The 12,487-nt window shown below is 41.1% G+C and overlaps 1 gene segment (V, D, J or C); it reads left to right on the plus strand.

Moving 5' to 3' along the window:
- The first annotated feature begins 3,807 nt into the window (after positions 1-3,807).
- On the plus strand, positions 3,808-4,385 carry LOC115462148. The segment is given in 2 exon segments: positions 3,808-3,883; positions 4,078-4,385. Coding segments are annotated over 2 exon segments (360 nt in total).
- Positions 4,386-12,487: the final 8,102 nt, after the last annotated feature.

Raw genomic sequence — 12,487 nt, forward strand, 5'->3', positions numbered from 1 at the left:
TGCAAATCATTATTCATATGAGAACCATTGCAAATGAGGGAATTATCAGGAAACAGTGCACACACTTAAAGGAAAGTGTGTACTACATGTGCATATTGCACACTCTCATCGGTGAACGACATTCATTTTAATGTCCATTATTATATAATCCACCTCTAACAAATAATTTTACTTTGAGTACATTACCATGGAATTCACTAAACTGTGAAACCTAAATTGCTCATTTCAGTAAATCTGACAGTAACTTACATCATGTTGGCACAGCCAGGATCTTTGTGTGTTCATAGCTGTAGCAATGCATGATGGCAAACCCCCATGAGGGACAAAGGGCCCAACTGGGTCAGGTAGTACCATGTTGAAAATGTTGCCAGATCTGCAGGATTGAGTGAAGACCACTCCTGCCACCTTCAGACACCCCAGAGCTATGAGCTAAATGTCAGAAAGGACAAGGGCAGTGGTTCCCAAACCTGATCCTGGAGGCACCCCAGCCAGTCAGGTTTTCAGGATATCCAGAATGACTATTCATGAGAGAGATTTGCATGTAATGGAGACAGTGCATGCAAATATCTCTCATAAATATTCATTGTGGATATCCCAAAAACCTGACTGGCTGGGGTGCTTCCAGGACCAGGTTTGGGAACCACTGGACTAAGGCAAGAAAAGTGGACCTATGAAAGAGGGTTGATCTTGAGCATCGGCAGCATGATTGAAAGTCACCTAAATTTTTTCCACACTTATTGATTGGATAGAGGAGGGAGGGGAGTCCTGTCAGGGCAACCATGAAGATTTGTAGTTCAGGAATGGGAGAGCTTAAACTTTGCCATTTTCTCCCTTTAACTCTGTGTCCCCTGGAGTATTGATACTCACTATACTTCCGAGAAGAATAACATGTTTAAAGGTTAAAGCAAACCATATTATTCTGTGTGCAAAGTAATAAGCTATTGTGCATTCATTTGCATATAATTCATCTTATTTTCATATTACTTTTGCTAGTGTAATGTTCCGTTTGGGACCCTCACCAATCCAGTATGCTCCTGTTTTCAATACCATACCAAATTATTGTACAGAGAAGATATATTTATATTTATTTATTTATTGGGATTTATTAACCACCTTTATGAAGAGATTCACCCATAGCGGTGTACAGCAGGTACAGTTTAACATAAAATTTACAATTTTGTTAACTATCACAATAGTAAAATGACCAAATATTACCATAATTACACTAAGGGGCTGATTTTGAAACAGAAAGACATCAAAAAAGCGACAGAAAGGTGTTGATGCACTTTCTTTTTTTTTTTTCCAAAACTTCCAAATCGCTATTTTTGAAACCCATTTTAAGAACGTTTTCCAAGCAGTTTGTCCACAGTGCCTTCAAATCACAAGAGGATGTGTCAGGGTTGTGTTGTGTTGAAGGAACCATAGAAACAGATAAAGGGAGAAAGTGGAAAATTTCAGGGTTTTTTTTTCAGTGTTGTACAACTTCAGAACAGCAGGACTACATCAAAGCAGTGACTGTTTCCACTTCTCTTCGGTAAACAGAGTTGGACCACCCCATATTGGTCTCTGAGTGATTTTTTGAAGGGACCTCTAGACTAGGGTCTTGAAGGGAAATTCCTCTGCAGAGAACTTGCTCCTGGGAAAGAATGTGGGTATAATATAGAAAGCTACCACCAGCTCAACCACTTGGATACCACTGGTTATTCGCACATGAGCAGTGCATCAACGGGACTGAGTACAGGGTTAACTTCCACAGAATACATGGCCATTAAGTATGCTGAAGCAAACCAGGGAAGTAAACAGTGAGCTCTGGCATGGCTACTGCCCAAATTTTTCTGCTAAATCCAGGGCAGCATAGTCTAATCTGAATTTACTGGTTTGCTAGTTTCTGCATTGGTAACCTTCCTCTTTTTCTCCCTGACATAACAAACGTTCTCTGGTATCTAGTGGCACCTCCTATATCACCAACCTTATACCCCTTCCCAGGATACCCCCCAATCTGGCACACTTCTCACTGTTTAAAAAAAATAATCTCTGAGGACTAGGGCACCCACAGACCCCTGACCTAACGAACCCCCCCCCCCCCCCACTACATAAAAAAATAATAATCCCTGGGGTTTAGTGGCACCCCCACACATCCAACCGCAGGTCCGCCCTGACCCTTTCCTAGGTTGTACCTTAAAGGAGGTAGGAGTGATGTCCACTCACTTCTGCCTCTGGTAACATCATCTTGGCAAATGTTGGTGCTCAGCCTCACCCTGTAAATAATTATAGGATGCACTGTGTAGGGTCAGTCTGCTATACAAGTAATATTGTCCCTAATTTATGGAGTAGCATTTTCGAAAGGATATTCAAATCAGAATAGAGAAGTCACAGGAAATACGTCAAGATTTACTGTTCAATAATATGTGAGATGGACGTCCATATTCTGAGGACATCCAGTATGAACATCCATTTTAGAAACTGGAACATCCAACATATGAACAGCAAAAAAGTAGGGACAAGGAAGTCTGTCTGACACCATTCTTAGAGGTATGGCCACACAAATGTCTCTGTAGAGCAGAGGAGCATCCTAGTGGAGTTTAAACCAAGGGTCTTACATAAGTACATATGTATTGCCATACTGGGAAAGACCAAAGGTTCATCGAGCCCAGCATCCTGTTTCCAACAGTGGTCAATCCAGGTCACAAATACCCGGCAAGATCCCAAAAATGTACAAAACATTTTATACTGCTTATCCCAGAAATAGTGGATTTTCCCCAAGTCCATTTAATAACGGTCTATGGACTTTTTCTTTAGGAAGCCGTCCAAACCTTTTTTAAACTCCGCTAAGCTAACCGCCTTTACCACATTCTCTGGCAACGAATTCTATAGTTTAATTACACGTTGAGTGAAGAAAAATTTTCTCTGATTCGTTTTAAATTTACTACATTGTAGCTTCATCGCATGCCCCCTAGTCCTAGTATTTTTGGAAAGCGTGAACAGACGCTTCACATCTACCTGTTCAACTCCACTCATTATTTCATAGACCTCTATCATATCTCCCCTCAGCCGCCTTTTCTCCAAGCTGAAGAGCCCTAGCTGCTTTAGCCTTTCCTCACGGGGAAGTCGTCCCATCCCCTATATCATTTTCATTGCCCTTCCCGGCACCTTTTCTAATTCCACTATATCTTTTTTGAGATGCGGCGACCAGAATTCGAGGTGTGGTCGCACCATAGAGCGATACAAAGGCATTATAACATCCTCATTTTTGTTTTCCATTCCTTTCCTAATAATACCTAACATTCTATTTGCTTTCTTATCCGCAGCAGCACACTGAGCAGAAGGTTTCAACGTATCATCAACGAGGACACCTAGATCCCTTTCTTGGTCCTTGACCCTAACATGGAACCTTGCATGACGTAGCTATAATTCGGGTTCCTATTTCCCACATGCTTCACTTTGCACTTGTTCACATTAAACGTCATCTGCCATTTAGACGCCCAGTCTCCCAGTCTCGTAATGTCCTCTTATAATTTTTCACAATCCTCTTGCGATTTAACGACTTTGAATAACTTTGTGTCATCTGAAAATTTAATTACCTCACTAGTTACTCCCATCTCTAGGTCATTTATAAATATGTTAAAAAGCAGCGGTCCCAGCACAGAGCTCCCCCTCCCTTGGCATCTCTGGGGCTTGTTTCATAATGCAGGTGATCTGTTTCTGATATAGAAGAGTCTGTTTTGCATATTCACACCCAGGAGACATTTCACTATAGCTGTGATAAGTTATAAATAAATGTTTCCTTTTACTCTTTATGGTGTTTTAATCAGCAACTGCCAGTCAGGAAAGATGAAGATATCACAGACCCAGCTCATCTGGATCCTGTTCATCTGGGTTAAAGGTAAGAATATTAATTTTCTCTTTATCCAGCATGAAAGAACTAAACAGAATATCTACTAAACTGCAAATATAATGTTCTGTTATTTTATGAATTAATTTCTCTATTCATATACTCTTTCTTAAATTAGTTGACCTTAAGCCTTTTCATATCTCACTAATAGATCACATGCACATATTTATCATTTCTATATCCAGATTCCAGTGGACAGAAGATAATGACTCAGTCCCCAGAATTCTTATCACATTCGGTGGGGGAAAGAGTCTTCATCAGCTGTAAAGCCAGTGAAAGTGTGGGCAGCACTGTAGCCTGGTACCAACAGAAACCTGGACAGTCTCCCAAACTTCTTATCCATAGCGCTTCTACCCGTATCTCTGGGATCCCAGAGCGGTTCAGTGGCAGTGGATCTGGGACTGATTTCACTTTCACAATCAGTGGAGTTCAAGCTGAGGATGATGCAGATTATTACTGTCAACAGGGTAGCAGCTGGCCTCTCACACAGTGATACAGACCAGTAGAAAAACCTCTCTGCTCTTTCTCTTGCTGTAGCTGCTCTTCTGTTACCACATTCAGCACCAAGACAGCTCATAGTTCATCCCATAAAACTAAAGACTACCAGATATTTGGATTGTGGATCTCTAGGGGACACCCAGGTGGGTTGGAGCATGGTGTAGCCTCTGCTAGGCAAATTCCAACCATACACATTATAAAATACTAAAAACACATATTCTATCCCATTATTTCTTAAAATACATCAGAAGTCAGCATATCTTTCAATGCTTAGACCTGTATATTCAGTGCTGGCCCTTATCTGGGTACTGGCACTAAATATCTGAGTCTGGGATGGCCTATAGGAGTTATTCAGGTAACACAGATATTCATCATTGGTTCACTGATAGCCACCGATGAACTTATATCAGCCTTTCTGCTCTACATTATTTCTCTAATCTGCTTATCATCCTCTTTCTCCAGCACTTTATACCCAAATTTTCTCCATTACTCTGTTCTTCATTTCACTCTCTCCCCTTTCCCCTGCCCTCAGCCAGCATTTCCACCTTTTCTCTTGCATCTGATCCAGCATCTCTCTCTTCTTTCCTCTCTCTCTTCATTTCTAGCATCTCCACCAATGTATCCTTTCTCCTTTCTATTATAGTCCTGCATCTCTACTCCTCTCTCCTCTCTTCCTTCCCTCTGTGCTAGCACCTCTACTATTCTCATCTCTCCCCCTTCCAGCCAAGCATCTTTATGTCCTCTCCTCTTGTCCCCTCTCCTCTCCTCCCCTCTCCTCCTTCCACCCTTCCTTTGCACCTTAAACGTTCCTTTGCAGTTCCTTCTTGTTTGATCCACATAGTCTCAAACATGCTACAAGTCTCTGCCAGATCCCACCCACATGGCAACAGGAAGTGTGCATCAGGAACAGAATCCTGCAGAGATTGACAACACACTTGAGTGGAGGCCTTGTGGTGCATCACTTTTCTTTTTAATGCTGACATTCACAGGCGGTCGGTGACTCAAATGTTTGTGGGCCAATGCTCAGAAGGTACCCCGGGTACTAGAGGCCATTAGTGGCACACTAGCCCCCGCATATACTGGTTCACAATGCTCAAAAGGCCCTACCGCGGGAAACAACAAACTCACCGGACAACAATGCAAATAGCATGCAAATGTAGCCAAATGAGGCCATTTCCTATTCCCTCTGATGCTCAAACAACAGCTCAGTCAACAAGTGTGCCGTTACTGCTGAAAACCTAATGCCAGATCGGAGCAGGCATTAGGGTGGCTGAAGAACAATTTCTCATGGGGACCCAGCTCTGAGGAGGGAAAGGGGGCTCAGGATCACAAGGAATGCACACTCTTTCAGACACGGTATTAAAGAAAAAACTTCAGATTTTTGCCTGTTGTTTCGGGACAGAAACAACATGAAATGAATCCCTAGTTCAAAATGTTGCTGACTGAGGCAAATGTTGTGAGTTTAAAATTGTTCGATACTTAGCCTGAGTGAGCTTGAGTGAGCCCACGTCTGTGAAAGACAGGACACCATAATTGCAAATGTTCTAATAGAGTTACAATATTAAAAAATGATTTCAATTTAGAGTTTGCTCCAGTCGCTCTGTCTCCACACCTCGGTGTAGGCGCATGCGCACAAGAAGTTTGCTTTAATGCAGAACTTCTGAGTGAATGTTCCAGGCACAGTCCTTCCCCTGAACTCCCTAATGCTCAATGCTAACAGGGTGCCTATATTTGCATCTCATTAACATTGAGCATTAAGGAGTTGTTCTGACCTGCTGTTCTGCTGCTATTTCTCCGGCGCTGTTCAGTAAAGCACTGGGGTTTAGAACACTGGGACATTGGGGAGGTTAAAATGGGGTGGGGCTAGGTTGGGAAGGGATGGGGCATGGCATAGAAAGTTAAAATTCTTGGTTGGTGTGAGTGATACCTATGTCATCAGTAAATAGAGAGTGGGTCACTTTGAACATAGCAGGGATCTCTCTCTCCACTTTGTTGCTCTGCCTCTCCCTCCTCCACAGCAATATCTCTGTGAGGGGCCCTTTTACTAAGCTGCAGTTAAAAGGGCCCTGTGCTAGCAATGTGGGCTGTTTTTACCGCAGTGGGTAAAAATGCCTTCCATTACCATGCGCTGGGGGTAGAACTATTTCTGATGGTAATATGCATATTTAAGTAGAGGAAATAAAATAGAGGAATGTTATGATCCTGCTGGGACATGCAGGGTAGTGACTAGGTCTTGCGTGTGGAACCATGTGAATTCCCTTTTGTATGGCTGCCATTATTCTCTTTGTCTGTGTTTGTTCTTTGAGTCTGAATGAGTCAGCTCCCACTGATTGCTTTGTTGTTGTTGTTCAGCTGTGTTCAGTTTCTCTGTGTACTCTGCTTCTCTGTGTCTGTGCCTTGACTTTCCCTTTCCTGCTGGGTGAGTCCCTGGGAGCTTACTTCCTTCTTTTGGGTTTCCCTATTAACTCTTTTTCTACTGTATCTGTTGAGAACTGTTCCTTGTCTAAGCTGTGTCCCTTGAGCAGTCTCTCTTAACCTTTTACCTGCTGTATCTATTGCTTGGTTCTTGTGAGCACTGCTCCCCATCTGAGCTGTGTAGCTTGTAGCAGTCTCTCTGTGTAGTCTGCTTTAACCCTTTACCTGCTGATCTGTTGCATGGTTCTTGAGAGCACTGCTCCTCCTCTGGGCTGTGTAGCTTGAAGCAGTCTTTCTTTGTGGCCTGCCCTAACCCTTTACCTGCTGTATCTGGTCTTGTGAGTACTGCTTCTTGTTTAAGCTGTGTAACTTGAGCAGTCTCGCTGTATAGTCTGCCTCAACTAGGGTTACCATATAGCTCCAGAAAAAGGAGGACACATTGATCCAGTCCGGGGTTTGCTTCCATTGAAATCAATGGAAGTAAAACCCAGAATGGCTCAATCTGTCCTCCTTTTTTTGGAGCCATATGGTAACCCTAGCCTTAACCCTTTGCCTGCAGTTTGCTTCTACTGAGGACTGCTCCTTACCTAGCTGTGTAGCTCTTCCTGTCTTTCTGTGTGGTTTCCCTTTTACCCTATTCTTGCTGTAGCTCTTGTTTGGATCCTGTGTAGGCCCCTCTGAGTGGTACAGCTTGGGGTTGCCTCACTGCATGGGTTCCCTTATTCTGGTTGTTGTCTGTATCTGTGTGTTTGGTCTTGTGACCTTTTGTTGGTGACTATATGTGTGGTGCTCTGTGCACGGCCTGAGTGCCAGTCCATTCCAGGACTCTTCTCTGTTCTTTTCCATTCCCTTTTGCATGTTTGGATTCCAGTTCGGACTTGCGGCCCATACGTTTGGACTCTGTATGTGTGGGTTCCATTTCGGCCTTGAGGCCCATACGAATGGTCTATTTCCCTTACTGGTGGTGCTCGCTGGTCTCCCTGAGTGCGCTGGGCTTCGTAGCCCGTTGTCTCTGTATAGCGTGAGCTTCTTCTGCCCTAGGCCTTGGTCTAGGTCTGTCCTAGGACTCAGCCTAGGTCCAAGGGCTCACAATCAACCTAACAAGGAAAATGTCTCTCTAACTTTCTGTCCATCATGTATCCAAAGCACTGGATGCCATCAAAGGAATTGCCATAAAATTATATTTATGTTAATCCAATTTGATTAACTACCTTTTCCGAGCAACACCACAAGGTTTAAGTTTAGTTCAGGTCACTTGAAGTCAGTGGTGATTTGCATCCAGTTCACTGGCATTACAACATTTTTACTGCTGACCTGGGGTCTTTCTGAACTTGCCTTCTTTCCTTAGTGCAGCTGGAGGGTAAGATCAAAATTGCAGCCAGTCCTTTATTCGTCTATTTATCTATGTTTATATGTATGTATTTATTTATTTGTATATCCTATTTTTAAAGACAATTAACTGATTGGTAACTTTAAAACATTGCACTACTGCACAATTTTAATGTGAGAAAAATAACATGGAATGCACTAAACTCCAAAACCCAAGTAGCATATTTTAGTAAATCTAGCAGTAGAACCAAAAAGAGCTGCCCTGCAAGATTAGACAAAAAGTTGTCAGTCCAGGTCAGAAGTACCTGACAGAGTCCTAAAAATTAGCAAAATTCTATTTTACTTCACCCCAAGGTTAAGCAGTGGCTTTTTCTGTGTCTACCTTAATAATGGGTTATGTACTTTTTCTCCAGGAATTTGTCCAACCGCTTTAAAAACTCAACTGCATTTACTGCTTATATCACTTGCTTTGGGATCTAAATCTGCTTCAATAATCAGTTCCACAGCTTAACTATAAGTTGAATGAAAATTTTTTTTTCCTATTTGTTTTAAATGTGCTACTGTGTAACTTCATGGTTGTCTCCTAGCTTTTGTACTTTTTGAATGAAGAAACAATTGATTCAGGTTTACATATTCCACTTCATTCAGGATTTTATAGACCTCCATCATATATCCAAGCTGAAGAGTCCTAACCTTTAGCCTTTCCTCATAAGAGAATATTTACATCCCTTTAATATTTGTGGTCTCCTTCACTGTACCTTGTTAAATTCTACTATATCTTTTTGAGATGCTGTGACCAGAACTGCGCACAGTACTCAAGGTATGGTCTCACCATACAGAAATACAGATGCAGTGTGTTATTTTTTTAAATTTATGCTTTATTACTTTCCTAATAATTCCTAATATTTTATTTGTAATTTTGTTTTCCAGCGCATTCTGAGCAGCAGATTTTAATTCATTGTCCATTATAACACCTAAATCCTTTTCCTTGGTGGTGATTCCTAATGTGGAACCTGGCATCACATAGCTATAATCGCATCACTTAGCACTTGTCTGTATTAAATTTCATCTGATATTTGGATGTCCAGTCTTCCAGCCTGCCAATATACTCCTGCAGTCTGCATGTGATTTAACAACTTTGAAGAGTTTTGTGTCATCTGAAATTTGATCACCTCACTCATCTTTCCCATTTCCAGGTCATTTATAAACATATTTTTAAAACTCTGGTCCCAGTACAGATCCATGTGGCACTCCTCTATACACCTTCCTTCATTGAGAGAACTGGCCATTTAACCTGTTTCCAATCCACAACAGAACATTGCCTCCTATCCCATGGCTTTACAATTTTCTCAGAAATCTTTCATGAGGGACATTGTCAAAAGCTTTCCGAAAATGTAGATATACTTAACTACATCAGCCTACTCATCTTTGTTTGCATGTTTATTCATGTCTTCAAAAAATACAGCAAATTGGTAAGGCAACACTTACCTTGGCTAATCTGTCCTGACTCTGTCCTGTTCGTAGAAGATAAAATAGATTTCAATTCCATTTATTGAATAAAGTGCTGTAGTTATTGTTTTAATCATTTTGGATACACAGAAATAGTGACAAATGTTGTAGGTTCTGCTTTTATTGGGCTAACAATATATTTATAACTAGATTTAAAAACATATCTTCATTTTGTCAGTCCAATGCAACAACATGCTTTCAAAATGCATTTATAACAAATTAAGCAATATTAGAGCTAGATTGCACTTATTCCTTCATCGGTACTATTTTGTTAATTGATGCATATTCTGAACTTCCGATGCAAAAAACAGGAGAAACAAGTCTTTGCAAAACCATAAACAGGCGACAAAGAACAGCAAAGATGACCAAAAATATCAAAATGGAAGATGCTTCAGTTGAAAATCCAATAAAACAATTTAATGAGCAATAAGAGAATAAATACACAATAAAAAGTTGGTGAGCTCATTAAATTGTTTTATTGGATTTTCAACTGAAGCATCTTCCATTTTGTTATTTTTGGTCATCTTCGCTGTCCTTTGTCTTCTGAACTTCCTCCATTTGTTGCTGTACAGCTATGGCAGATAGTGGAACATCTGACCTAATTTCAATTTTTTTAAAAATTATTTTAGAGGAATTTAAAAAAACAATAGTTAATTGTAAAATGAAATGACTAGATTTGTACAACTGTTGTGATGAATATTTCTCTGAATAGCTGATCATTGAATTGGTGTGATTTATTCTTCTTGGATGGTCAGAGAGGTGGTGGAAATAGGGCCAGTTCAGAGCCTTATGTCTGCATTAGAGACTTACTGCTGAGAGTAAACAACTTCCCCAACATGACTGGAAATGGATATGGATATTAGACACGTCCAATGGGAAATTAACCATAAATATGGTTTCTGAGATGTTGGATCAAAGGTTGTAAACAAAGGTTATCTAAGTCAGCTAATATAATTACTTACCACAAGGTGGCAGTAAAACACAGATTTATAGATCATGATTTGCGCAGATAGAATTTTGCAACTTTATAAATGCTCCCCAAGTCACATGCTTTAAGTGAGGGTAAAATGAATAGACTTTCTTTATAAGGTACATGTCTAAAATATTTCTGGTTTTGGGCAGGATATTTTTACAAGCTACTCCTTTTGCAAAATCCATGTTGAAGATTTCAAGCTTGATATTCAAAATGATTTAACTAAACAGTTTATCTTTTGTTACATTTGTACCCTGTGCTTTCCCATTCATGGCAGGTTCAATGCAGCTTACATGGGGCAATGGAGGGTTAAGTGACTTGCCCAAAGTCACAAGGAGCTGCCTGTGTCTGAAGTGGGAATTGAACTCAGTTCATCTGTTCTCCAGGACCAAAGTCCACCACCCTAACCACTAGGCCACTCTTATGGCCTGGCAAATGGTAGTATAGCCCTACACATATATTCTCTCACTTCATACATGGAGTTTCTATTTCCACATTGCTGTTTGATTCATGCAGAATTTTTATTTTGTTTGACTTAATTACCTCTTTAACAGAGAGTGCAACACCCCCTTCTAATTTGATCCACCCTATCATTGCAATGTAATGTGTACCTTGGTGTCCCATTTATTGTCCTTCTTCCACTAGGTCTCTGGGATACTTGCTATATCTACCTCTTCATTTATGGGGAGATGCATCAAACTTACTGGACCAGCAACATGCTTTCTTGACCTGTTCCAGCAGATTTAGTGAGCACATTATTCGGCGGGAGATGCACAAAGAACAGATTTATGTTTCTGGCAGCAGAAAATGGGAATGGTATGCAAAGTTATTAAAATGAGTGGATTACCATTTAACAGTACATTCTGAGTGATGTACAGACTTTTACAACAAATCTTTTACGGGAGGTCAGGAGCTGTTGTAGCAGCACAATAGTAAACTGAAGAGGCAATTTCCCATGTGTTGGAAGGACGCTAGTACTGAACAGTGCTGATGGAGAGGAGCCCAACTGGCTGGTAAGCATTGTCTTCACTTGTGCTGGATTTTTTCCCCTGCTTTCTCATCTTTGCCTTCTCTTGCGGGCAGTTGAGCTCCGAGGTGCAAGGGATCATGAGTGTTCATGTACATTCCCCATATAAGCAAATCAAAGTGCTCCTGTTTATATAACATGATAGGTTCATTTTATGCAACGTAACCTGCTTTGAGCCAATATTTTTTTATTTTTTTTTTGGGGGGGGGGGTTAAGCAGATGCTTTTAAATTAGATGAAATGAAATAGAAGCATGTGAGAGAGGGTGGGAGTCCATGCATCAATGCAGTGTGCCAGCGACATCTCTCCCTTGCCATGTACACTATTCAGAGGTGGTGAGCACAGCTCATAGAGTGTTGGGCACAGTCTCAGGTGTCATAAAAGAACCTTACTCTACTTTTCTTCTCCCCATCAATCCCTTTTTTTTTTTTTGTGCTTTATCTCTTCTTCTCCCCTCCCCCATACCGAGCTTTCAAATTTGGAAAAAAAAAGCTACACAAGGCTTTCACATAGGCAGCTTGTATGCATGTGTGAAAGATATGAAATGCTACAGAGGGCTGTTCTGGGCATGCACAGCTTTGTAAGTAGCTACTCTGTGCATGCTCTGGCAGCCTTCCCTACGAGCTGTACATTAAAGGTCCATGCAGCTCATTTGCATGTGATTTCTTCTGAGCATAGCTTGCTATTTCCACCTCGGTAATTTTTACCGAGGTGGAAATAGCGAGCGGATGTTACCAGGAACTTTTGTGCATGAGGCCCTCATTGCTGAATACTCTGACTCTCCTATCTTATTTTTCAGGCTTCTAGCATTTGTATATAGTCTTATACTCATATCATACTGGTGG

The sequence above is a fragment of the Microcaecilia unicolor genome, chromosome 2 (genome assembly GCF_901765095.1).
Source record: "Microcaecilia unicolor chromosome 2, aMicUni1.1, whole genome shotgun sequence".
NCBI classification, from domain to species: domain Eukaryota; kingdom Metazoa; phylum Chordata; class Amphibia; order Gymnophiona; family Siphonopidae; genus Microcaecilia; species Microcaecilia unicolor.